The sequence below is a fragment of the Malurus melanocephalus genome, unplaced genomic scaffold, assembly GCF_030028575.1.
Source record: "Malurus melanocephalus ecotype Western Australia unplaced genomic scaffold, MMel_1.1 scaffold_5, whole genome shotgun sequence".
In the NCBI taxonomy this organism is placed as follows: Eukaryota; Metazoa; Chordata; class Aves; order Passeriformes; family Maluridae; genus Malurus; species Malurus melanocephalus.
Genome location: NW_026623237.1, coordinates 484,208 through 511,850, shown reverse-complemented (window position 1 = coordinate 511,850; position 27,643 = coordinate 484,208). Strand labels below are relative to the sequence as shown.

At 40.3% G+C, this 27,643-nt stretch overlaps 1 protein-coding gene across 2 annotated transcripts; it reads left to right on the top strand.

The window, feature by feature from the left end:
- Positions 1-206: 206 nt before the first annotated feature.
- Positions 207-27,152, top strand: ZNF318 (zinc finger protein 318). Of its 2 annotated transcripts, XR_008965608.1 has the most exons (11): positions 207-645; positions 5,689-5,834; positions 10,555-11,188; positions 12,305-13,729; positions 16,158-16,257; positions 17,009-17,295; positions 20,444-20,647; positions 21,128-21,227; positions 22,233-22,351; positions 22,746-26,160; positions 26,277-27,152. XR_008965608.1 is itself a non-coding variant. In XM_057370097.1 (10 exons), exons 1-10 carry the CDS (start codon positions 280-282, stop codon positions 25,494-25,496), a joined length of 6,132 nt encoding a protein of 2,043 aa, XP_057226080.1. In that variant the 5' UTR covers positions 207-279; the 3' UTR covers positions 25,497-27,152. The 2 variants fall into 2 exon arrangements, 1 of the variants encoding a protein (XP_057226080.1); XM_057370097.1 differs by having other exon boundaries at positions 22,746-27,152.
- Positions 27,153-27,643: the final 491 nt, after the last annotated feature.

Sequence of the window (27,643 nt, the reverse complement as noted above, 5' to 3'; positions counted from 1 at the left end):
CAATCAACCAAAAAACCACCAAAGCCCATCCTGCTCCCGTCACGGCGGCCGAGGAGCGAAGCCCGAACGGAGCCCAGCGAGGAGCTCCCGGCGCCCGCCCTCCCACACGTGACGGGGCCGGCGGCCGCCATTTTGTGCGGGCGTCCCCAGGCACCGCCCCCCCCGCCCGGGCCCCTCCTCCCCCTCCCCGCTCGGGAGCGCGCAGGGCGGCCGGGAGCGCGCACGCCGGGGGGTGCCGGTCCGGAGGAGCTGCGGGACCCCCGGGCCGCCGGCGCCATCATGTACCGCTCCAGTAGCGGCCGCTCCGGCCCCTCGTCCTCGTCCTCCTCCCACCGACTGAAGGAGGGCGGCTTGTCGGCGTCCCGCGCCTCCCGCTTCAGCACATCGGGGCCGGGGCCAGGCCACGGCCGGCCTCCCCCGCCGATGCCCGCCGCCGCTTGCGCCACCGCCTCGCCGCCGCGCTCCGCTTCGCCCCGTCCGCCGCCGCTTCGCTGCCACCGCTCCCCGTCGGGCCACCGCGGGGCCTGCCGCCGGTCCCCGTCGCCGCACCGCAGCCGGAGGTTGCCGTCGCCGCCGGGGGGAGCGGGGCTCGGCGGGCCCCGGGGACGCCGGGGCAGCGAGCACGGAGACAGCGGCAGCAGCCGGGTAAATACAGCCGTGCGCCGAGGGGTCTCGGTGCGGGTCCTGACCCCTCTCCCGGGGGGCTGTCAGAGCYCTGAACCCCTGAAATTGTCGCGGCGAGGTCCTTGCAAAATTACACCGGCCTCGGGCTCTCCCTGTGCGGAGGGAGAACGGCGATTTCCCCCGTACTYCTTAGAGAGCTAAAAAACCCCATTGATTTCCATTTTAAGTAATGTTTTCCCACTAGTTTCCATTGCATTTTTATTTTTGTCTTACCGGCTAGAGCCATTTCAGAGAAGGTCCAAAGATGATGCTGTCTTTTGCTGAGGCAGAGGATGTAACTAGCCATTTTCCTCCATTTAACGCACTGGGTTGTRTTAGTGGATAAATATCGTTTAATGTATGGGAATAACTTTTTAGATAGGATGTAGAATGAGTACTTTGTCTGGATTCTTTCTGCTGTCGCGGCGGGCGTACAAAGAGGACTGTTACTGATTTGTATCTTTGAGAGGCATTCTGTGAGAGGCACTGCTTTGTAGTTGGGGCTATGCACAGGGTCTTCTAGTCTTCTCCCTCAGTGTTGGCAAAGTCTGATTTGGGCATGTGAAGCTCTGATTCACAGTTCTGTCCGATTTTGGCATCTCAAGTGGATGGCATCTTGGATGGAGACCTTCAAACTAAATCAAAATGCAAAGACTTTTTTTTTGCGTGAGTGGCATTTGCTCACTTGAGTTTTCTCTTGTTGCTCCTCGGTGCAATGATTGTTTTGTCTGATTACATGTCTGAGCTGTGATACGTAATAAGTTCATAGTGCGTTTTTATTACCCTGGAAGCAGAGATTTTCACACTGAAGTATTCTAGGCAGTGGTTGCGTGGTCGCTCAATCCAAGGCACATACGGCTGTAAAGAACGATATACTTGCCTTTTCTTCTTGCTTTGCAGTGTATTCTCCTCTTTCCTCTTGGTTTGCAGTACATTCTGCTCTCTCCCATGTGCTCAGGCTTGGGTTTGTGAGTTGCGGGGTGGGCTGATGTGAGGAAACAATGTAGCTGAAAGTCAGTCCGGCATAAGTATGTTGTCTACTGATCCACGGCCTGGTGGGACCCCCAAGAGAACGTGGGGGTTGCCTTTCTCATGGCAATACAGGTTCTCACTGGATTTCTTTTGAGCTGCAGCCATAGAGGAGGTCACAGGTGATTATAGTAGCATTAAAATTCAGGTATTGGTGTTATTTTTTGTTGAARGGTGAGTTGTCCTGGAGATGCAGGAAGATAATGTTGTTTTTGACAGTTAAGCCAAGCCAGGCTAAGAAACTTGCCTCTGGCCATTTGCTTTTACCTGATATTGCACCCTTATCTGCATCCTCTTAAGTTTCCTGTATGGTACCCCTGCAAATTGATTTACTATTGAGATCCATGTTGAAAATAAGTCATTTTCTAAAAGAGGATATTTTTCTATCTGATTCATGTGTTCTTCAGTTTCTGTTGTGGCTTGATGGACAGTTGCATGTTCACAACTTGGGTGGCAAACTGGGATACAGGACAGAACTATCTTAAACTGACTTTATGAGTCTCCCRCTTTACTATCCATGGTAGGCTAAGAACCTGGGTTGGCTGTAACAAAACTTTCAATGCTGACTGTGTTGGTTGTTCGGACTTGGAGAAATTTTAYCTAGGAGTTTTGACTAGAAACCTCCCGCTCCCTCCTTGTTGGGGGGGGGAGCCACCAAAAGTGTCCACTTAACACAAACCTTATTTTTGAGAAACGCTATTCTTCTAGTGTTATTTTACATCCTCCTGGCTCAAGTTCATTCAGTCATCTCAGCAAATTGTTGCAGGTAAATAATGTTTYTCTTGCCTGTTCTAGCTTTGGAGAAGGACTGAAAAACTATTCCTCCCAGAAATTAGGCGTTAGCAGGTTAGCTAATGCTGAACTGATGAGCCAAATGGATTTTTTGTTTATTTACAGGATTACTGCATTTAAGGAAAGCTCTTCTGTAGGAAGCAATTGTCACAGTAAGAGAGCTCTTGAAACAATTAAATAGCACACTTCAACCTATATTGTGATGACTCTTGCATTTACTAAAACTCAGTGTAAGTAATTCTTAGAGTCTAATATCTACATTTTTTCCATGGAAGCTCTTGTCCCCCAACAGATGTTTGAGTGTTGCTACTTCTTCTTCAAACGTGATTTTACAAAGCATAAAAGACATAGATAGTACTTTTTGAAAGTACTGTTTACGAAAGTAGCATTAATTAGAGAAAGGTAAAAGATGGGATTATGCTGGTGTTTTCCAGAGAGTGGAACTAAATGTGATGGAAACAAAGCAGACAGCAGATATRTTGGGTTTTCATGACTGGGTAAAGTTTTAATAATATTTTTAGRGTTTTATGACTTAAGACCCTCTCTCTTCAGGAGTTTGACTATACAAAATTGCAAATATGGAGACTTACACAAACATATTAGTAAATGGGCTTTTGGAGCTGTACCTGAAAGGACATGAATTCAGACAGAAGCCTGAGGAAGAGGAATTTAAGTTGCAACAGGAAAAGAGGACTTGGAAGAGGGGATTATATGCATGAGGATGGAAGATGTAGTGTGTGGAATGAAGACACTGGTGGGATAAGGGCATGGGGTTGAAATCGAGAAAATGCCGGAGTACAAGCTCTGAGTTATTGTCYCTATCCTTTATATGAAATGGAATATGAAAGGAGAAGCTTTAGAGATTTCTTAATATATTTTCTTGATTCTGGAAATTGTTTTGGTTTGTGTTTTTTATTGTTGTTGTTGTTCTTTATTTATTTATGTATTTATTTATTTTTTGTGAGATGGAGTACATGCCTTTCCAGGTTACAGCATTGTTGCACATTTTATTGTGCATATTGTTTGACTGGGATGTATTGSGTGTAAGTAGGTAGGGTGTTTGTTTCTAAATAGCTGAGGAAGACTTTGTGGTGATTGGAAGAGCGTGGAATGACAGCAAARATTTGGGGCGAATACTGAAAAATGTAATGGAGGAGAGGAAGGCCAGGGCTTTACAGTGAGGGATTTTGGCAGACTTTTATTTGTTCTAGCAAGGCTGACACATGCTGCTTTTATTTCTCCCTGCTGACCTGCGTGCTTGTTCTTTTAAAAGGTTTCGATTTAGCTTCTTTCTTGAGAAAATTGGCTGAGATTAGAGGACTGGATCATGTAGGGTCAACAGAGAATGGAGAAATGGCAAGCAGGTATGCAACCTGTTCAGTAATATGGCAGTGGTAACTGTGGTTTAGGTGACAGAACAGGAAGAGAGAAAAATGCAGTGCAGTGCACACGTAGGAATGACTAGTGGTGTTCAGTGCTCCAAGTACAAAAACCTTTTGAAACTGGAATTTCTCAAACAAGCAAAAAAAAAAAAATTAAAATCATGAAGTTCAAATATTTACTGCCCTAACTGCTGTCTCTGGGCAATCTGTAGAGGTCAGTCATAGGCAATCCAAACATTCCAAACATTTTTGGGGTAAACTGTTTCTTTATTTTGACCAGAGTTCTTTTGACCAGTCTTTCTTTTGACATGTTSTGAGATGTAATCATCACTTCTCTGTCTTCAGTGGAGGTGATTGTCATCTATATGCCTACAATCTTGATGACAAGAAGATGGCCTTGAAGAAAGTAATTTCTTGAGACAGCCCTCAAAATTCCAGGTTACACTGGGCACAACTGAGCCTTCAGAATGTGTTTGTATGAGACACATGCACCTTGAGTATGTATCTCAGCCAGGCTGTTGCAGGGTCATATTGTGCTGTGCAAGACAGTTGGTCTTAAAAAGTARTTATAGTGTGTTCTGATAAGTGCTGGGATTCAGCTTAAGGGAACAAACCAGAAATCACTAATGTTACCTTAGAATAAAGTGATATGCACAATGGATTCTAGTACAGATTTGTAGTGCAAGTGAATTTTTTTAGGCGAACTTGTAAGGGAATTCTTTTGCTTTTTTGTTGGAGATTATGTACTGTTCTCTTGGAGGATGGAGCTGAATCTGCTGCATGTTTTCAGGGTGGATGCAGACAATACAGTGCACCTGCTGCTTGCTACTGCAGTGTTCAGCAGTAAAAGCAGTGTGCAGTGCATGACGGGTTTGGCAGAACTGAAGCTGGTTCACTGCTTCCTGTTAAGCAAAACCTAAACTGTGTTGGTTTAAAAAAAGTAAATCAAGTATCTCTGTCTTTAGGCAGTCTCATCTGTTTTTTGTGGAACTCCCCTTACTTTGATCATTCCTKTATTCTAGTGCTAAATTTTAGAATAATATGAGGCATAACTGATAACCATAATTTACCAGTAGTGATGTTTTATGTACTGTGTATGTGTATCAAGGAAGGTCTGTGCAGAGGCAATGAGCTCAGGTCTTTGCTGTAGATTTTTCAGGGGCAACTTTAGTTTACTGTGGTTTAACTCTACCAGTAATAAATAATGGTAATGAGAATCCTACTATAGAAGGTGTTTCCAGTGTCATTAGTGTTTTAATATTATGTTGTGCTTATCTGCTGAAAGCAGCATGAGGTGAGGAAAACTGTTAAAAAAATCACTGCTAAATTTTGTTTACACTGGTTTATACTATGGTTCATGTGGTTATAAAGTTGGAAAGGGCCAGAAATCCTGACACATTATTAATAAATTTCTGGCACTGTTTTTTTTTTGCAATGTTTATTTAGCTGCTTCTTCTCTGCAAAGAATGGAGAACCGCAGCAAATCTGGGACTTTGTGACTTTTCCCTTTGGTTTTACACCTTCCAAAGTGGTGCTTTATGAAATGTATTTTTGAGTTGAAAATTTGTCTTCTAGATAATTTAAATTTAGAGCATGTTATTAGCACTTGGGATGAGAAGTTAAATGCAGTCAGTAACCTCCCATTTATTTAATAACTAAATAGAATTGAAGTATTTGGAACAGTTGTTSTTCTAGTTTGATTTTTTAATTGATCCATTTGCCCCTAGTCACATTTATTAAGCAGAGCACAATCACTTTCTTTTCTGTAGSTGAGATTAAAATCCCCCGATTGATGGGCTTGCACTCTTTCTTCAATTTACAGAGGCGTTCACCGAGTCTCCGCTCTGAGTCTTCCCTGGAACACAGTTTGCGGATTACTGTTGGTAATGACCGGTATTGCATTGGCACACCAGAGCGAAGGAGGCTGCCTGATAGACTGGGCTCACCAATTGATAACCTGAGTGACAGGTATGGTCCTCTGCAGGGGGGGATTCACATGGGTGAAACAGCATGGGAATGGCTCCACTGGATGAGACCAGACATCTCATTAGCCCAGGGATGTCTAGGGAATAATGAGGGTACGCATGTACTGATGCTTCCCRGGAATATTCCCCCAGCCTCTCACAAGTTGTGGTGCAGGGAATTTCTGAACAAAAGTCTCTGCCTGTGTAACTCTTAACAGATATTTCTGCTCTAATTTTTGTCAGTTGCTTTTAAACCCATATAAACTAAGCATGCACAGCATATATTGCAGGAGGGAGTATGATGTTAARCCCTCTGATGCTTCCTTCCCCTTAAGGGTGGGATGTCACATGGAGACACTTCATTTGACTGCTTCAGCTGCCTTCTGTTTCTTATGAATCTACCTAGTTCTACTGAAAGGAAGGTTTTTTCATGTAAGGGTAGTGTAAAGCTTCAACTTTCTCATTTGTTGGGAAGAATCGTSTACTACTTTCCTGGTTTTTGAGACTTGTTTAGAAGAAAACCCTGGAGCAGCTTGAAAAATATTATTATTTTGACTTTAAAAACCCTGCAGAAGAGAATATGGTCAGACAGTCTCATACATAATAARAGAAGTGTTAGAATTCTAAAGATCGTTTGATTGAAATTGGAGAGAAATAGTTAATGGAGTGAATTCTTTTTTTGTTAAAAATACTTCTGTGAACAGTGAAGTATGAATGTTAGTAGATACAATTTGGAAACCTTTGCCTTCAGTAGGAGAACCGGTATAATCTGGCAAGAGAGAGAAAATCAGAAAACTGCAAATAATTGTCTTTGTTTTGAATTGCAAAGTTAAAGATGGCATAGCTTGTGCATTGGAGTATACAGTTGCATTTTCGGTTCAGGGAGTTAAGCATCCAGCACAAAAAACCCATGACCACTTCCATTTTTGATGCAAATATCATCAACTGTTAAAAAAAAAACAAAGATAGAGGGAAGTAAGCAGAATAAATACATTTCYTGTCTTTCTCTGGGATAAAATTAAGTTTCAGCAGGTGTAGAAAACCAAATGAGAGTTTGGTTTTCAGTATGTCACTTTTATGCCTTTACCTCAGTTCCCCTGGCATCAGTGTTTGATTTGTAAAGCCCCTGTGCAGTCTGCAATCTTCTAAATGAAATGAATGCATGTGCTTAGGGAGGGTACAGTGGTTGCAAGGAGAAGGAAGTGGTATGTAGGAGAACTGGCACTTTTCTGGCAGATTAGGAGCATTTTGGGGCAGGGGGTGGTGGTGTTTGTCCCATTGCTTCATTTTCTCAGGTGAGATTTTAGATTTAACCTGTTCTGTGGTGCTGATGCATGGTTAGAATAACATCAATTATAGTGAAGTTTATTTAACGTAAGAGTGAAAAATCACAAAAGTTGACTTCTCTGTTACAGAAACCATAGATGCGAAAAAGAATGGTAAGAATAGACTCCAGAGAAGGTATAAAAGTGACAGATGAGTTAGAATGAGAAGAAGGTAAAGAGAGACCGTGTAGAGTTTAATCTTTAAGTGACTTCCTGTGTATTTGTAGTGTAAGTATGCAAGAGCTTCATGTTGTTACATTTTCTTTTTTCCTTGTCCAGTCTGTCTGTGCTGGTTGCACTTTTCTGAGTGATGCCTATTGTCCAGAAGCTAGAAGTATGTGACAGCCAAGTCACCCATTATTTTTCCCTAAATCATCTAGGTACTGCTTCTGAATTCTAAATTTCTTCACTGCTAGCCATTTTGGTTGGTTTCAAAAGACACTTGATATTTGGTTAAGGACATTATTTATCAAGTATTTTTCATCATGTATTTATCCCCCCTCTGAGAGGCTGCCCTGGTACCAGGACACTGACTTTTTGTCTATCACTGGTGGTCACAATAAATGGTCCTTATTGTGAATCATCGTTGCATTTAATACTGTTGAAATCACATTCTTATTTAGCATGTGGTATATTTTTATTCTCATTAAAAAAAAAATCAAAAGGACTGTTTCCTGAAGATGTCTCTTCAAATTTTGAAGTAATTGGATCAAATATTTCTGAATTTAGTTATTCTCAGCTATTTTTGCTAACTCTTCTACTGAGAGATTTTGAGCAATCACTTTGTCACATGATTCTCTGTTATTTGTAGGGCCTTGGGATGTAGAAAGGTTCATTAGCCTTTAAAGGAAATAAAATACCAAAGGATGGCAAYTGGGGAGGCTTTTAGAATTTCCTGTAGCAGTGGATTTCAAGATACCTGAGGAGTCTTTCTCAGGGTGCATGTTCACATGCAGGTCCATCTTATGACATCTGTAAGAACTTGCCCCAAGTTTCTAGGGCAGCTGGTCTTCTGCACGTGTCTTAAGTAGGCGTACTGAGTGGGCTGGTGTGTGTCTTCAAGGTCACCTCTGCAGCTTTAGTCTCCTACTTTGACCGATAAGTATTTTTCTGTCTTTCAGACTCTGTCTGTCAAAGTGAAAAATAAATCTTTTCCCTCTCCCTGTCTTCCATCTCTCTGGCATTCATATTTTTAAGATATTCTATTACTATCTGAGCTGGCATAAGCTATACAGAGCATCCCACCAATTCTTTCATCTGAGGTTAATACAGAAGATAGAATGTATCACTGCAGAGACATGGTCTGCATTAAGCTGTTCTGAAATAGCATTTTTGGCATAATATCAAGAGTAACAGTTGGCTTGAATATGAACAGCTCATCTTACTTCCTTTTCAAAGACTGTATTAAAGTGGAGTCTKGTTGGTTGCTGACAGCAGAATACCAGTATTTATTTGTTTCTGTGTATGTGAATAAATATGCCAAAACGTAAATTACCTTACACTAGTTGTAGGTCTCTGAGACATCATGTGTGTAGCCTGTGGTCTGTTTTTCATCTCTGAAACTACAATTTACAGTGTTTCATGGGCTCTCTGTTGGGTAAGGAATTGGGATGGTCACASTGGTACCACCTTGTGTCCTGTCTCAGGGATGCAGTAGCCAGTAGGGAATATTACTGGCTGAAAGCATCAAACCAATTAAGAGGCACATATCTCTATTGGACTATAKGCACAGAAAACATGCTTCAAAGGCAAGTCATCATTTTTCTCACAGCTGTGTTTAATCTTCAGRTTTTAAATTTGCATCTTAGCTGTTCAGAGTGTATTTGGAATGTCTTGCTAGTTGTAAATATAGTAGGTTTGCTGTTCCTTTCTTTCCAAAGTATGATTAAAAATTCCTCTGCTCCACTGTCACTGCAGTCACAGTGTTTGAATTGGAAGTGACAGCTTGTACAGGTTTAGCAGGCTCTCAGAAAACATGACAGTGGGAATAGACGTACCTTTATTTAGGTTGTGACAACAACATGTATTGATGAAATTTAATGTAGCTATTTTTAGATTTTTTTTTTGTGCTTTCGGAGGAGGTGCTAGTTTGCTGCAAACTGGAAAGATACCATGTGATACAATGGGTACAGATGCATGCCAGATTTGCTTTATAAGATCTGTTGGACTGATAAAGTGTCTAATAAATGCTTTGCRGTGATGCAAGGTAAAGTAAAGTCGTGTGCTGGTTTTGTTCTTAAATATTAATGTGTAAACGATGAAAATACTCAAGAAAAAGACCTCATCTGTGCATCTCTGTTATTCTTYGTTATTCTAGTCTATTCATTTTAGTCTGATTTGAAAAACTGGGGCTGTAATTTATTTCTATGACTTGATTGATCCCTTCCCAAATCTATAGAGGGACCTTTTTGATAAGGAGGAGGTGGTTTTTGAGGATTCAGGTCATTATACATGGTTTATCTCAAATTGATTCACTCAGGAAAGAATTTTTTGTCTCATTGATGTCACATAAGGAAGCACATTGTCTTCCTTGGACAATCTTGCTAGATTTTGAAATAGCAATGAATAAAACCAGCAGCTGGTAATTTTAAAGTGGATTGGTTTGTTTCTGCCATATCTAAAGAAAAGTATCAGAAAAGCATAAGAGGAAGAGGCTTTAGTTAAAACAGTACTCCCAACTGGAGATGTGTGTAGGAATTGGTCCAAAAGAAGATACTCCAAGAGAAAAAGCTGATTATTCTGATGTGACAGTTGCACATCTACTGCATRTAATAATGCAGGGGCTGAYACAGAAGAGTGACACCAATACTCTTATTCTCCCTGGTTTATAGAGCTCAGAAACTGCTTCTTTTKGGGTATAGGGTTAATGTGATTAGTGACAGTGCTATCTACATATCTGTTGCAAAAGAAAATGTTAGAATTTGTGGTTCTTGCCCACAACTGAAGATRAAAAGAGGTTCTAGTTACATTTGCCAATGTGAAACTGAATTATACCTTGAATAATTCATACGAAATCTGACCTTGGCATCTTGCTGGGAGAGGCGAAGAAAGGGATTGTAGTCTGAAATATGATAGTAAGGGTTTTTTTAAAACGTGTAGTCTCTCACATTCACAGAAATTAATCCATCCTATGAATTTTTCAAGGCTCTTATTCTTCAGTATGAGCTGAATTGTTCATTTCAGTGTGTTTGCAGGTAACTTCCTAGGAAGGGTGTACAGTACCATTAAAAATAAGTGTCCCTCTCTACTCTGCCTTTTAAGTACATAAAATGTTAGTTCTTTTTAGGAAGGAAGATGTTGTTTTGAAACYGATTTGAAAATTTGTTATCCTTGAGGAGGAGTAAGACTTTATTTACTCTCATTCAAGCATTTATATTTATTTGTGTTTCTCTTACACAGGGATGATATGGCTGATGGTCCAATATTCACTAGAGGCCTCACATGTCCTCGAGGTCTTGAGAGATACCCAGCGCATGAAGATCAGCCTTCAAGTCCCTTTATTCCGAGGCATGATGAAGACTACCGCAACCGAGATGTTTTCCTCCACCGTTCAGATTACAGTCCACACTATGGCCGTCGGGAGGAGCTGCCTCGTGGATCTGACAGAGATGGTGACAAACTGAGGAGATCCCCCTACCAACTGAGGGCAGAGGAGAGGGGACGAGAAATAAAGCGTCCACGGTATGAAAAGGATGAGAAGGTGCATGGTGTGAGTGGAGAGCATCAGGGTTTCTCATCAGGAACACGAAACTATCGCAGACGAAGCCGCAGTCGTAGTAGAAGCCTGAGCCCGTCATACATGAATGAAGAATTCCGAGAGCTTGACCGTGCAAGGAGGAAAAGAGAAGAAGAAGAGCGCAGTAGAAACTTGAATCATGATGTTTCAGGCAGTGGCTACGTGATCCCTGGCTTGACTAACACTCTACAGTCTTCTGAGCCTCGGTATACATACAGGCCTGAAGAAATCCCACCCATGCCCAAAAAATCTATTTTGAAGAAACGAGTAGAGATGGAAGTAGATTCTCCTGTTCAGGTTTGGTCTCTGTGTGTCTGTCTATGTGCTTCTACTTTCCAAAACAGTTACTTCATGTACTTMATTCAAATGTTAGTTTGATTTCCAAAATAGAAAAGCCAAATTATTGTTTCCCTGTCTTTAGGTTGACAGGTATTTTTTTGCAGTACTGCACAAGTTAGAATTGCATTAGAAACCTTAAATATTTATGGTTATGGCATTTAATCCGGAATCATATATATATCATCTGAGACAGAAKAGAATGTCTTTGTGGAAATTCCACCCAGAATGCAGAGATGTAGCCCAGCTTTTATAGAAAAGCTGACTCTCRTAGTACCACAGGCAGTCAGGATATTGTTTGAAGTTCTTCCTCTGTTGCAGTGTCTCTTTCTTGTTTGTTTATAGTCTTAGAGAACTGCCTAATGCATCCCCAGTACCTCTTTCTGAAAACATCTTTTAAATGCCCATATTTTTTTTCCCTTTGGACTGTAGGCTGGGATCAGCTCTACTTAATTTGTGCCAAACCTATACGGATTGAGTCTCAAAATGAGGGCAGTGGACAGATAAGTGGCTGTGACCACGGTGATGAATTGRCTTTTTGTGTTTTAATACATCACTTCTATTTGACTCTTGTACTGATCAGTGTTGGTTTGACAGTGACATGTTTATCTCAAGARTATTCCAATACTGAGGATCCCATTCCATGCCTATTACTGGAAATGCTATTTAATATGGCATTAATTATGAATATCTGAAGAAGTGACTGAGAGTAAATCCAATGCAGTAGTTTTTACCTGAATTAAGGTGTTGAAATCCTAATTGACTATGATGAAGCTCAAAGCATATCCAAAATTATGTAACAGGGTTTCAATTAAAAAATTTCAGRTTTTATGCTTGCAAAAAAATTGTGGAATATAATTGTGATTTTGTGTACTTTCTGAGATAATCATTCATCGTTGGCTATAGCATTCCAGGACCATCAGGCAACTTGGTTTGTAATCTCCTGTGTTCTCTTTCAACTTTATATTGTCTCTTCTAACTCTTGTAATTCAAGGAGAAATGAACATGTTCCTTTGTTCTGTGAGGTGCATAGTGCCTCAGAAGGCCTTTCAGTAAATAGTATCTTCTTTCTTTCAGCCTGAGGGCTTTTCAAGCAGTCCAGCCCCCAGCAAGGATCTTCCTCTTCTTTCTAGTCAGTCGTCCTTGCCCCAGAGCAACAGCCTGGCTCCTTTTGCCTCTGAAGTGGAAAACTTTCTCAAACGGTTTAACAAAGACTCTCTTGTGGAGTCTGAAAATAAGGAGTTGCGTGAAGGTTTRTATGAGTGGAGCCCACTTTCTGGGCCTCCCAAAGACACTTTAACATTTGAAGAGAAGTTTGGAAGCTTCTTAAGTCACAAAGAAAAGGTAGAACCCAAGTCAGAGGCTACTGATCGCCCCACTGACTTCCTGCTGCCTCACGAGAGGGCCAGTCAGGATGGCAGTGGTTTCTCCCGAATTCTGGGCMTGATGGCTGATTCTGTCAATGCTCAGGAGAAGAGGAGACGTAGCTTTCCTGACATTGAGGATGAAGAGAAATTTCTTTATGGTGATGAGGATGAAGAGACCAAAATTGAATCTTTGCCAGTGGAGAAGCCCCCAGTGAGTTGTGGCAATGAGCTAATAATCAAGAAGATGAGCCCACCTCCTTCTCCTGCTCCAGCTGTCAAGACGGATCCTTTGGAAGAGCCAAATGCAGAGTATGCAAAGATCCACGACTTACTCAAAACCATTGGACTTGACATTGGTGTTGCTGAAATTGGAAAACTGGCTGTTCGTACCCAGGAACGCCTTCATGGCAAAAAGCTGGCATCTCGTTCTCCAGATCGTCGCTCTTTGGAGACGCGCAGACTGGACACTTGGGACCTGCGCCGCAGCCGCAGTGACACTCGCTCTCCCGAGTCAGGCCAGCAGCGTTCAGCATCACCTCCGGGCTCTTTCCAGCAGTCTAAAGATGCGTCCTCTCTTCAGAAATCAGAATATACTAARAACAAGCCAGCGGGACAGGAGATACCTCCACATGCACCAGAACAGCCTCTTCCTTCTGTCTCTCTCATTCCCTCAATTCCACCAACTCCTCCTAGTTTGCCACCTACACCTACTTCTGTTTCCCAATACCAAATTCCCAGCTATTCCCATTACACTCCCACTCAAATGCCCCAAAACTATCCACCTCCCACAATGGCTCCTCCAGGATATGATGCGTATGGGCACTATATGGCATATGCAGCCTCTGGTTGGCCCATGTACCCCACTGCCCAGCAGCCTAATCCTACGTTACCAGAAGCTCATGGTCTTCTTACTATGGCCATGTCAGCAAACCCTACACGTCCCAATCTCCGGGTGATTGAGACAGTCTCTCTGGGAAAAGATGTCCCTGATGTAAAAAGAGATGGTTCTGTGCTCGTTCAAGTCCCTACCACTCCTTCTCATTCCAAAGCACCCCTTCGGCTGTCTTCGCACCCTCTCAAAAATACCACAGAAAGGATGTCGGATGAAAAAAACCGGGCAGCTCAAAAGCAGAAGGTATGTTAGTTATTCTGATACTTGAAAATGTGTTGGATTGCATGATTGGTGGGGTGGAAGCTTTTTCTCTTCAGGTGCACCTTTTATTTTCTTTTTCTGCGTTGTTCCAGTTTAAAAATAATTTGACCTAATTTACTTTGTTAAGGATTTCTAAGCATTTGTCTGTATTAATCGGTGACACTTTTTAAAAGTGCATTTTGAATCTCCTGAAGTTGTACACCATAGGCTGTGGCAGAACAAATGAAATAAAAAGCAAAGTTGAACTTCTTTGGGCCAGCCCAAATCTTACAGAGAAAACACATGGTGGCCACAGCTTGGCTTTATTCCACTGAGCTTTAAGTTTTGAAATACCTGAAGATATCTGGRAATATGTAAATACCTGAAGGGACAGTGTTAAGAAAATTAAAAGCCTTTTTTCACTGATGTCCAGTGGCAGAACAAGAAGCAATAGRCATAAACTGAAACATGGGAGGCTCCATCTGAATGTGCTACATGGTACAATAATACCATGGTTATACCCATATTAGACATTCTTAAATACATACAAAAGGATATCATCATTCACCATTGCATACAATCTTCCCTCTACATTTGATATTAATTATCTCTTACAAAAATCACAAAATGAGAAGAACTTAAGGGAAATTCTACTTGGAGGCTCTGACACCAGTTCAGGTTATGTACAATAATTACAGAGTAGTGGGGAAGAATGTGTTTTAAAATAGGAAACTAGTTAAACAACTGTCAAAGAACTGAAAGGTTCCCAAAAGTTGTTTGAGTTTTCAAACTGGTGTCCACTTGGTCTTTGTTATGGAAATAAGGACATAGAATTGTATGGGTTGGAGGGGACAATTGAAAATCATCTCATTTCAACCACACTGCCATGGATGGGGACACCTTCCACTAGATAAGGTTGCTCAAAGCGCCGTCCAACCTGCCCTTGAACACTTCCAGGGTTGGAGAGTCCACAATCTCTACTGGCAGCCTGTTTCAGTGCTTCACCATTCTCAATGTAAAAAAAATACTTCCTTATTATCTATTTTAAAACTACCATCTTTTAGTTTGAAGMGGTTGCTGCTTTTCCTGTCACTACAGACCTTGGTGCAATATCTGTACCCATCTTTCTTCCAAACACCCTTTAAATATTAAGACTGCAATAAGGTCTTCTCAGMGTCTTTTTCTCACTTGCATTAAATGATACATCATCAAATAAATGAGATTCAACTGCTTGCAGACATAATAATTTCTTCAGCTGATACAGCTGGAATTTTGTTCTTAATGAAATTTAGTACTTTTRGAAGGGCTCTCTTGGCTAAAGATGTGTGGTTTTCTCCTGCCCTGACATACCCTGGTAACTGATTTGTGCATCTTGGTAGAACTTCTAAAGCTTTGTTTGCACTACAGACATCTTTGACGTGGGCTTATTCCGCTTGGGTTATTTGCTGGGATGGCTTGGAGTGTAAAAACTTGCATGCTCCAGTTGATGCTGCCATGCTGCAGAAAACTCAGAAGGCGTTTTGGTCATACTCAAAACTCAGCAGCTTTKGTGATAAAAAAATAGCACACAAAACCAAAATAATAGTTAAAGAAACTCTTACGCTGTTTATGATGTGGCTTAACTGTGTTGGTGGAACTACTTCTAGGGCTTACTTCAGGAAGGATTCAGGGATCCTGYCAACATTTGCATTGCCATAGTAGAAGTGATTGTCTAGAGAAGTCAAGATCACCTGTTGCTTATTAAAGGGGGAGTCCATAGCAAGTTTTAAGAGCCTTGTGAAGGTAAAAAAATTGGGGATTTTTCTCTTAAATGAAGCTGGAAACAAAAYTGAAAGGAGTTTCATTTTAGCATATTGCTTTGTTTCCATCTGTGAGAGTCARTGAAAATCAGTGAAAAGTGGATTTGTGAGCTCCTCATGCCACAGTTTACTTTATTGAACAAGAAACAATTTTCATCCTGGTGTTTCATTTCAGATTGAAGCAGAAACCTAATAGCTAAAATGGGCCAGAGTCAAAGCAAGAGGCAGGGTGAAGGGCTATGAAGGGTGATGGAACATACTAGTTGTAGAGATGCTGCTTGAGTTTGGAGTAGCCATTTAAGCATTGATCTTCATTAGCCCTGTGGAAAAAAATCAGCGGAGCCTAAGTGCCTTGGGAAGCGGTGCAACAAACAGAGCAGTTTAGAGGAATTCACTACCCAAAAGAAAAAAAAAATTGCCTACATACAGGGTGGGAGCAAGACCTGACAATAAAGTTACCATCAGATRTAGAGAAAGAGATGTATCTATTGTGTTAAAATAATCAAGAACATCTTGGGAATAGTGAGCAGTGTTCTGTGTCTGGCAAGCTGAGGTCTTCGTGTCATTCTTGCAAGACTGTTTAACTTATGTTGGGAAGAGAAGAAAATCCAGACACCTTGCAATTCATTTAGGTGATGGAAGAGAGAGAAAAACTGAAGAATGATCGAGAAGCACGGCAGAAGAAGCTTTACTACCTCAAGACTGAATTGGACAGGCTTCGTAAACAGCAAGGTAAAATGCATTTCCCCCCACCCCAGCCCCTGATTCTTTTCTTTTCCACATTGGGATGTGTCACAAGTCCTGGTACCCTAACAGGAGAAGGAAGGACCAAAATAATAATTGTCCATAACAGTATTTTCATACTCCTGGCAATGCAAAACTCTTGAAGARGCAATGACCTAGTTACTATATTAAGATCAATTACATCAGAATTTGGCTGTTACACTGAAGTAAACAGTTGCTTTTCCATCTTCTTGATAAGGTAAAGGAATTGCACTTTATACATTTTATTACTTGTTTAGAAGTGAGAAATAGTAACTGAAGACGTTATTGTGCCTTTCAATTTTTCATGAATCTTATCTGGAGATGGAAAAGTCCTCTCAAGAGAGCTAATTTTTTGTGTCTTTAAAACTTGTTTGGTCCAAGTGAATACTCAATTCCTTCAGCTTTGGAAAATGATACTTTCAGGTTAGAGTATGCAATTTAACTTTTGCCTGTTTGGTCACACAGGGAAATAGTGATTAGTAAATTGATGCTCTAGAGGATTTATGGTGCCTCTCTCAGGATGTGTATTGTGGCAGTCCTTATAGGGGCACATCATGCAGATTCAGCTGTACCTAAGAGTTATCTTTACTACTTTATAGTCAAGATTTATCCATAATATTTTATATTAGTTTTTTAGTTGGTGCTGGAATTACTGTACGAATCTAAAGTTAATTTTCTTATTGCCTTTCTGACTCTTCTGTTTCCTTGATTGGCTCAGGAGAGATGTTGAGGAAAAAACGTCGTGAGAAGGATGGGCACAAAGACCCCTTGTTGGTTGAGGTGAACAGACTACAAGAGAATATTATGAAGGAGATTGCAGAGCTACATAAAGAATCTGATGCAGCTGACAAGAAGCAGTCTGAGCTTGACAAAGTAGCACAAATCCTGGGGATTAACATATTTGAAAAACCCCGGAAACCATCTGTGGAAACTAAAGATTCCTCAGAAAAGAGCAGCAAGTCAGAAAATGCAAAATGTCCAGAGAAAACGTCTTCTTCCAACAAGGTAAAGTCTTATGGTTTGTSTGCTAATGATTTTCCCACTGAGAGAAGAGGGCACTTGGGGAGACAGTTGGTCCCAAACATGTACATGTGTTAACACATCTCATACACTGGCTTTGTTGGTGCATGCAGGTGAGAGTCAATGTATCTGTATATAATGTCCCTCAGGTTTTGTGCAGTTCAGCACCACTTGCTGGTTTTTGTCTTGGTTTCCTGAGGTGTTGGTTGGATTGAACAGTAGCATGAGTGTTTGTAGCTGTTTGATCTCAATACCATACCAGGAGGACAGACTTCTTTCTCTACAAAATTTCTGACATGTCCTTTCAGGGAGGAGTGTTTGTAGCAGCAAAATTGTCTGCAAGTTGGGAGCATGTTGGTCTTCTCACTGGATAATGATTACAACAAATCAKAAGACTTGCATATATTGTCAGCTTAACATGATTTTTATGTACATGCTACGTGTTCTCTCTTAAGAAATGTCAGTATGCAACAGTATGGTCACTCTGACATGGTCTGTACTACTCTGTGCTGGATATACCAAAACAAGCTTACTGCATTCCGAAAGATAGATTTTACTTTGAAAGTAGTATGGACATTACCATCTGAAGAATTATGCATGTATTCAGGAAATAAATTACCCTGCTTTTCAAACATGTAACACTGATCGGTAATGAGAAATTGTGGATGAATTTTGTGTAGATCTTACCATATATGTTTTTTGCAGGGAGGAAAATGTTAGTAGGGTAAGAGCTATTAGGACAACTGAGAGGGCACCTCTTCAGTGTATCTGAAGGGAGGGTGTCAAGAGGATGTAGCCAGATTCTTCTYGGTTGTGCTGAGCAATAGAACAGGAGGCGGCAGTGTGCAGAAACTGATGCACAGGAAGTTCCACCTGAATATGAGGAAGAACTTTACTGTGTGGGTGACGGAGCACTGGAACAGATTTCCCAGAGAGGTTGCGGAGTCTTCTTTACTGGAGATATTCCAGAACCATCTGGACACAATCCTGTGCAATGTGCTCTGGGATGACCCTGCTTGAGCGGGGAGGTTGGACCAGATGATCCACTGTGGTCCCTTCCAACCTTACCCATTTTGTKATTCTGTATTTCCTACAATGTCACTCAAGTCTGTTTATCCTGTAAAATTTTCCTTATGCTTTATCATGGTTAGAGAACTCATTAGGTATCTTTAATTTAAAGGCTCACTTTGGTTTTTGTTGTTTTGCTGTTTCTTGAAACACCTCTGAAGTTTACTGTCCACTTATTTTACAAATCRTGTGCTTCAGTCACCACTTCATAAAACTAAAGTAGGCAACAATTTAAACCCCACATTGCATTAAGTTATRTTGCTTTCTTTTCTTGAGATATGGCATGTGTGAATATACTTTTCATTATTTTAATTTGCATTATCTGTATCATCCAAATGCATAATGACTTGATCTCCTTTTCATAGTTCCTTATTTTAGCATGGAAAACTGTGAGGTTTGGACAAGACTATTTAATATTTTCATACATATGTAGGCACATAAGACAATGGCCTTCAGCCTCTGAGATTCACCTTGGAATACCGATTGTTAACTTCTTTTTCATGAAAAGAAGGATGATGCAGGCCTTTCAACACTGAGATTGGTTGACTCTGCCAATCTGAGGGCAAAAGCSTATGCCTTCCTGCTTATTTGCAGTCCATTGCTGCAGAACCTGTATGTTGTAGTTACACAGTCAGTGCTGAGGTGAAGCCAGTGTTGCTGTGCTGAACAGTCAGCTCACCCCGTCTGGGCTCTAAATAGTAGCGAATTATAAAGGCATCTTTAAGTGGGGTAAAGCACAAACTGGAATTAAGAGTGGGCTGTCACCTGTCTATCTGAGAAGCATTTGTCTTTTGACAGAGATAGTATTTTTATAGGTGTGTGTCTATAAGTATCATAAACATTGATGCTATTTGGCATTGTGAACATCCTTCCATGCACCTCCTGCAGATCATAAGTTGATCTCATTCTTTAAGAGAATGTCAGCTTTGCTATGTTCTTGCAGACAGAATACATGCAAATATTCACTGGGTCCCTTCTCATTCTACTACCAACAAGACAGTATTGGGATATGGATATCTGTTGGGTGCATAGTGGCCTGTCTGTYTCTTCATTCTTTGAATTACAGTGCATCTTGTGGGGGGTGGTGTTAAGGAACTGAAGGTAAAACAGATTATTTAACAATTTTAAAGCTGCTTAAATAAATTTGTTCAGTGCTGGTAGTGAATAAATTGGAAATCATGCAACCAAATCAAGTCTGCTAAGTTAACATGCTGCTCTTTCTGGACAACCATGCAAAATAATAAAATGATGGACTTCAAGCTGTTGAAAATATAACTCAAAACTCAAAATACATGTAGTACTATTATAATCTAAATTACCAGGGCTCATTCATGATATATTTCAGATTATATTTGTTTTGCTACAAGTGTTAGTTTTGTATTAATTTTGGATAGAGTCCTGGAATGTSTGTATATCACTATATGTTGTCTTCCTGTACAGATCAATCTAAGTGCAAACATGACATGTTTAAATCACAAGATCCTTCACCTTATATGCTTAGATAATTAAAAAAAACACCATCTTTCTATTATTATTAAGCAACAAGTTTTCTGGAGAATTCAGGAACACTCAAATGATCTGATAAAACTGATTGAGTTTAATACTTGTAGTCAACTGATTTTTACATTCTTTTCCATTCTGCTTTCATCCAAGCTGCTTTTACAGTAACTTCGGAATGTCTCTAGGGGAACGGTTTTAGGTCTTCTGGGCACTGTTTAGCTAGTATGGTAAATTGGAATTGTTCACATTGTTATATTGAAACCCATAAAGTGGGAAGGGTGCATGCCACAGGGAATTTTTTTCATTTGGTTCCTTGGTTACCTACAACCATCCAGCCATTACATCTGGGAGCCTTATTGGAAACTCTTCACTGCAGCCGCGCAGCATCTTAGTCGGCAATACCAGCTGTCTGAAACAGTGGAATTAACCTGGGCGCTGAAAAGCAGGTGATAAATTTTTTTTTTTTTTTTTGTGTATGGCTTCTGCTGGAGGCAGGTTCTGAGTTCTAGAGCATTATGTCTGTCCTGCCTTGTCTTAGAGAAGTGTTTCCTTTTGTTCAATTTAGGAATCAAAAACTACTAATGAAAAATCGAGAGGTAGAAGCCCGAAGCCAGCAGAATCCTCTTCACAGTCCTCCAAACATCCTTTCCAGTTGGCCAATATTTATGAATATTATGATGCAGGGAACCACTGGTGCAAAGACTGCAATACCATCTGCGGGACCATGTTTGACTTTTTCACACACATGCATAATAAGAAACACAGACAGGTATGTTGCAGGCTTCCTTCACTAAGTGCATTTTATATTGCTATGAATATTAACACTAAAACATACATCACAGAACAACATTTTACAAGAGAACCTGAAGTAATAATGAACCCAAGAAGTAGCTTATCAAGTTCTTTTCCCCTAATACCGGACTTGAGCAGTTGTACAGCTAGCTAGCTAACGTAGAAGTATTCCAAATAGTGTATTTGGGGCCTGTGTCCAGTTTGCTTGGGTTTACACTCGTGTTTCWTATGTTTGCCTGTTCTTTGCGATCATTTACATGTTACACTTTTCACAAGTTATTTTGTCATTGTAAATTGCAAAATGGGAGGGGAAGTAGGAAAATTAGTTCTTGTATATATTTGCACGTTTATTTTAATGTTCAGTGTTCTGAAAGGATATTAAAAAGGAAAAAGACAAGTGTACTTGCCTTGCTAGTGTAATATATGAGCCTATATACCTCTGTCACTGTGCAAATAGACCCTGGATCCTTACAACAGACCTTGGGCTTCGAAGACCCAGAGTGAGACCAAACAAGACTCCATAAAACGCATTGATAAGATAACGGTTCCTGCCAAAGGTATGTGAATTTTTATTAACTTGGCTATCATCCATCTTTGCCCTCCAGCTGGTTCCATTTGCTCAGAGAAAGGAATTTTCAAAACTTTACCTTGGTATAGGGGCACATCTAGATACTGTATTTTTAGGTAAAAGGCAAATTATTTCATTTCTTGGTGGTTTTTGTGGAAAAAGTCATGAAGCAAGATTTTCTTCTATTTATTTCGTGTTTTCTTCTATTTAGAGAGTAGTTTTTTATTTTGAATACCAGGTGACTTTTTCTTTCTCTGGTGTAGTTCTGATGTAGTTTTGCCAACATAATAGAATTCAGAGCATGTATCACAAGAGTTGGCAGTGTTTGGGCAGAACTTGCAAAGTATTCCACATTGTCTTGTCAATTCAGTACATTTTTAGCAGAATTCTCTCTGAAAAATGACCAATGAGTACTTGTGCAGATATAGAGAATCTGAGACAGACATATGGAAGGAGCTGAAAATGATTTGAAAGTCAATCTAGGATTTAAAATCTGAATCTAAATAGTCCTGCCAGTGATCAACTCATTTTATTAATCTGTTATGTATTTCTAGTAGTGCCCACTAAAGAAGAATCTGCAGTGTCTTAGATAACTGTATCTGGTTCTGTAGGCACAAGGATGCASTCTTGTTTAACTTCAAAGAAAATATTTGTGCTCTTTTTATAAATCAGTTTAGTATTTGAGCAGACTATACCAGAAAGATGGAAAATAGATCAAGACTGTAGTAAATGCTAATCTCCTTGAGTACTGGATTACCTTAATACAATAGAGAGCACTTAAATAATTTCTTGAACCATAGCAGTCAAACTTCTTCACTTTACATGTTTATTCTTGGTAGTGGTGGTTCCTATACTGTAACTGTAAGGAGAACAGCATTAACTGTTCCAAAAAGAACATTACTGGAGGTTTTGCTGTTGTTCTTTGACCAACATTGTTAAGAGCTTGGCATTTGTTCARTTTTGTTTCTCTGATAATTTTCTTTGGCCTTTTCAGGCTCTGAGTTTCTGATTCCCATCACTGGATATTATTGCCAGCTCTGTCATGAATTTTTTGGAGATCAAATCTCAGCAGAGCAGCATGTGAAAAGTCATCCCCACAATGAGAAATATAAGGTTGGTAACTGGTGTACTAGGAAAGAGACATTCCCGATGTTAGCTTCCACTTGTTCTGTCTTCCTTTACTGAAAAATGACACTTAACTCCATGGAGTACATGTATTTGGCTATCTTTATTACATTCTGCTGAACTAAATAAGTAGAACTTCCCTCTACATGAGTACATAGAGACTGGTGTTTTATCTGCATGAGGCTGAAACAGTGTCTACTGGAAAGTGACAGCACTACTGCAAGCAGTTTGTAGTACCTGAGTTTCTTGGTAGGAAAATGATCTCTGCTCTCTTTTTGTTGAGATGGCACTTAGTGAACAAGTCAAAATTGTCAGAGAGCTGCATTTATTTATTTCTTTTTCATGGAAACAGTGGCTAAAATGTTGCTGTTTATTTCCACAGAAATACATAGATGAAAATCCACTTTATGAAGAGAGGAGAAATCTAGACCGTCAAGCTGGATTGGCTGTAGTTCTGGAAACAGAGCGCAGGCGGCAAAATGAGCTGAAACGGAAACTGGTTGAGAAACAGAAGGAAGAGAAGGATGAGAAAGCCCCAAAAATAATAAAGAAGGAGGAAGTAAAAAGCATCTCGGAGTCTGGAGAAGGGAGTAATGAAACTCAAGGTAAAACAGATTCTTCTGGGCGGAAAGTGGGTATCATGGTAAAGCTGAAGAAGGAAGAGAAGACAGAGGAGAAGAAAGAAGARAAGAAAGAGGAATCTAAAAAGGAATCACCAAGCCAAACCTACTTTGGGAAATTCAGCTGGAAAAAGACTGAGAGAGAAGATAAAACCCCAGGAGCTGTTCCAAAGGAAGAGAATACAGAAGGAAACAAAGAGGAGAACAAGTGTCAGTCTTTGAAATCCCATATCAAGCCCATTGAAATCAAGCTGTCTGGGAAAACTGTTATTCCACACACTAGCCCATGGACACCAGTTGTTTCCACACCGACATCAGCAAAAATTCTCCCCAATCTACCAGTCCCCACCATGATTTTCAGGAAGTCTAGTGCCGCAACAGTTAGTAAACCACCACCTTTGAACACCTTTTTATCCATAAAATCCTCTGGAGCTACCACCAAACCCCTGCCAGTGGTAAAAGAAACAAATACAGATCTTCTGCTGCCTCCAGATATCATCTCAAAAGCTTTTGGAGGAGAAGAAGTAATTTTAAAAGGGGCAGAGGAGGATTTGAAAGCAGCAGAAAAAAATGAGTCTTCTCAGACTTCAGATAGACTACCTCCACGCCCTCCTCCACCAGCAGTGCAGCCGGCAGCTGTTATCCCTGCAGATGAAGTAGCTCCAGGTGTGTCTGAAAGTGAACAGACTATGTTGGCAATGCCTGTGAGACCACCACCACCTTCAACTGCTTTCAGTGAACAAGCAAAAAAAATAGAGAAACGAAATTCTTGCTTGGCCACAGCCAATGCTAAAGATCTCTATGATATTTTCTACAGTAGTGGTGGAAAGGGTTCAGGTGACAGCAAGCTTGCATGTTCTGCGCTTCCAAATGGAGAAAACTCTAACCTAACAAAACCTGCAGACTTATCTGCAAACCACAGAATAAATAATAGCTCATCCTCGTTGAAAGAGGATTCTGAGAATGTGGATTTCTCACAGTGTAATAATCAAGTAATAGGGAGTTTGGTTCCTGGTGACAATCAGGCTGAAATGAACAAGAAATCACTTGAGCCTCACCAATCAGAAATGTCAGTCACAGARCTACCAGAAAAAAAACCTGTTTCTGGTATCCAGATGCCTGGAGAAATTGGACTGGTTGATACAGGAGGTGGAGAGCAGGCAGGCAGTCTGGAATTCTGTGATCTACAGAAAACTGAGGTCCAAGAGAAGATTGGACAGGAAGATGGAAATACAACTCCATTTACAAACACAAATGTTCCTGGTACCTTGGAGAAAGACACAAAGAAAAAAGACTGGGAAGTAAAAGCGATAAAGCCTAAGCATAGCCTACACCCAAAGACTTTATTATCTGAAACACAGAATGAAATTCAAAGTTTGGGAAATTCCCATTTGGTAGAGAAAAAGTTAAATGATAACTGTAGAACTCACTCAGAAACTGATAGTCTGGAGTTGCTCTGGGGCACTTCTAGAACTAGTAATGGAAAAGAACAGATAGTCACAACTCGTTCTGGAAGTGGTTTGGATCTATCAAATACTCAAAAAGCAGAAATAAAATCTGGTTTCGATGAGGTGAATGCTTCAGAGTTGACAGAGGGACAGACAGAAACTAGAAGCACCCTATTAGAAGTGCAAGGAAAAGTTCAACCTAAACCTTCAGGCCATACAGTATTAGATAACCAAACCCAGGGGGAGGGAGTTGAACGGTTAGTCAATACTTGCTTGAACACKGTTGAACTCGGATCCAGTCTAGAGTTAGTAGCTGAAAGTGAAAAAAAATCATTAGGACACACTGGATCTGATGCAAGATTAGATAATTTGCTTATCGAGACACCATCAGAACATGTGAAACACATGAAGACTCCCTCTCAGAAAGCAGAGCTTGAGTTGGAAAGCACTGATTTTAGTTTGGGAGACAATAAAGTAAAACATGAATGTTTCAGCATTCTTTCAGCAGGACTTTTAAAAGAAAATACAGAAGAAGTCACAAAACTAGAAACTATTACATCCATTAGGCTGGAGTCCAGTAAACTTAATAAACTGGGCATTGAAAGAACAGTGAATGAAACRGAGATTACTGATTTTGCTACATTGACTTCTGGTAGTTGTGAAGATAAAATTTGCACATGGATTTCTCAAAAACCTACACTGCAGCCTGGATCACAGACCTCAAATAGTGATGCTACAGAAGTGGTCATGCCAGTTATAGAAATGCAGGGCATTTCTCCCACATCTGAGATACTTCTGAAAGTGGAAGAGAGCAAAGGCAGCACTGTTGAAATGCCATCACTGAGTTGTAACATGGGCAGCGCAGAAAGTCAGACTTTTGGGTGCACGGAAACTTTAGTTCCTGGGCTCAAAGAAACACATGGGAAGGTGGGTGGCTCAGGAGGCAAAGGAGTRTGCACCATCCAGAGCAAGAAGACTGAGAAAATGGAAACTGCTGACAGTAGTTTGGAAGCTACAACAAATTCAGGAGTGGTTGAAAGCATAGCAGAAAGCCCAGTGGGTTGAGGTAAACCCAGCCAGTCCCAATATTTGAGGAGCCAGAGCTGGGATTATGTATATGTTTTTTGTTTGTTTTTCTTTTTGTTCCAGCTGAGAGTTTTGGGTGTATTTTGCATTCTGTGGTAGGACTTAAGTGAAACGTACATCATCAGAAAGCAGTCACATACTTTATTCTGTACATAATTTTGTAAAATGTTTTTTCATGTGATTTTTTTTGCCAATTTCTTTTCTACACTCTGCTATTAAAATGGAATCTCGTTTATAATGCGTGCGTCTTCTTTATTTTGGGGGCTTTTATTCTTTGACCATTCCTGGGTGATTTCCAGCTCACCCAGTTTGTGTCAGTAGCACCATGARTAGCCCAGCTGCTGAGGCAAGCTCAAGAACAGCAATTTAGAACTTGAGGAAATGGAGACTTGCAGAAGAACTAAAACTGAAAATTTCTTTGAACTGTAATGTATGGGTTTGTTTACTTTTGTTGTTTGAAATGCAAGAATGTGTTTAGAATTGATTTTGTTTGTTYCTCTGTCTCTGTGATTTGTAATTACTGTTGTATTACATCTGTACTTAAGGTGTTTCATTGTATTGTATGAGCACATGTATGGATGCCACATCACTAAGCAAGGGGAGAAAATCTGTCCGACTGGCTTTTGGAGAAGAAAACTAATCGGTAAGGCTCTGTGGCCTGACACCTGGACCAGACATATTGAGGTCACTTAGGTGATTTGAAATGGGCTTTCTTTCGTTTTATTGTGATCCAGTAACTATTTGTGTTAAATCATTTAGCAGCTGACCAGCTCTGAAGAAATAGAAGATCAGAACCCTGGTGTCAGGAATTGGACTCGCCTCATGTGATACAGACACATGCATGCCTACCCTGAATGGTCCTTGAGCTATCAAAAACTCTAGTGTGATGGTTCTCATTTGTATAGCTTGTTATAAAGACTAAAGTATTAAATGTGTTTGCTTGGATAAATATAACATTTTTATTTGTAAATTGTTTAAAAAAATAAACAAATGGAGGTCAACAAGGCTTTCTCCTTGTTTTTTTTYCCCTTAACTCCATGAAAATGCTTTATTTCAATTAGTTTCTAAGTCCTGTAGTAGTTGATAAAATTGAGGAACTGTAGAGGATGAAGAAACTCAACAGTTAGCCTGCTCAGTAAGAACCAATTTATTTCCAACTGAAGTCAATGGAAGAAACACTGTCAACACCATCAGTGGAAGTTTGTTGGAAGTCCTGAACCCTGTGTAAAACCAGAGGTGGGGCATTGGGGGTAACCCCAGCAGAGCTTGAATTTCTGTAATCACTACCTGCACATGGACCTCTGGAGAGGCAAAATCACCATTTGTCTTCATTTTCCATGACTGTGTGTGAAGAAGGTATGAAATGTTTCTGAGTCATTTTGGTGGTTTTCACACTWGAAGTGTCTAAGCTGAATTTGAAAATCTAGTATAAACGGTCAACAGTAAAAAAGTAATTAAGAAGGGAAGAGTGTTTTGAGAGGGGCTCTTTGAGCTGATTTTATGATGTTAAACAGTTACTGCATTGAATATAGGAAATCTTTGTTAGTATCATTGCCCTACTTTCATCAGATAGCTGATTTGTTGTCAAAACCAAAGAAAGCAAGGTTTGAGATGCTTTGATAGTTTTAAAATGCAGTTGGGTTTTAAGCAATAGATTGCTTAAAAAAGTCCTTTGTAGTTTCTTCTTGGTTTTCTTCTGTATTTTTTATTATATACCTGAGTTTATTTGTTTACATTTGACACATAAATTTCTCCCCCCATTTTCTTTCCGTTTTTTTTCAGTGCCTGGTCTCTTGTAAATCTGCAGAGAAAGAGGGGAATTGATTTTCTTATCTGCCTTGTATTGARAGATAGAAGTGCGAGGAAGGGAAATATTGAATTGAAAGCTGAATTTTTCTAGAACTCTGCATTTTAGAGTGTTGTTTTGGAATACACACATGCCTTCTGGTTAGTTTACTTTTGCAGATTGGTTTTCATGAAGAYCTCAGTGCATGCAGTGGCAAACAGAGTTATCTGGACAATCTTTTTCATACAACCTTATTCAATACTCCGTGATCTGTGTGAGACTTAATTAACTTTATTTTTGGGAACAGACAATATAATTCCATTATCGTTGTTCTGTGCTC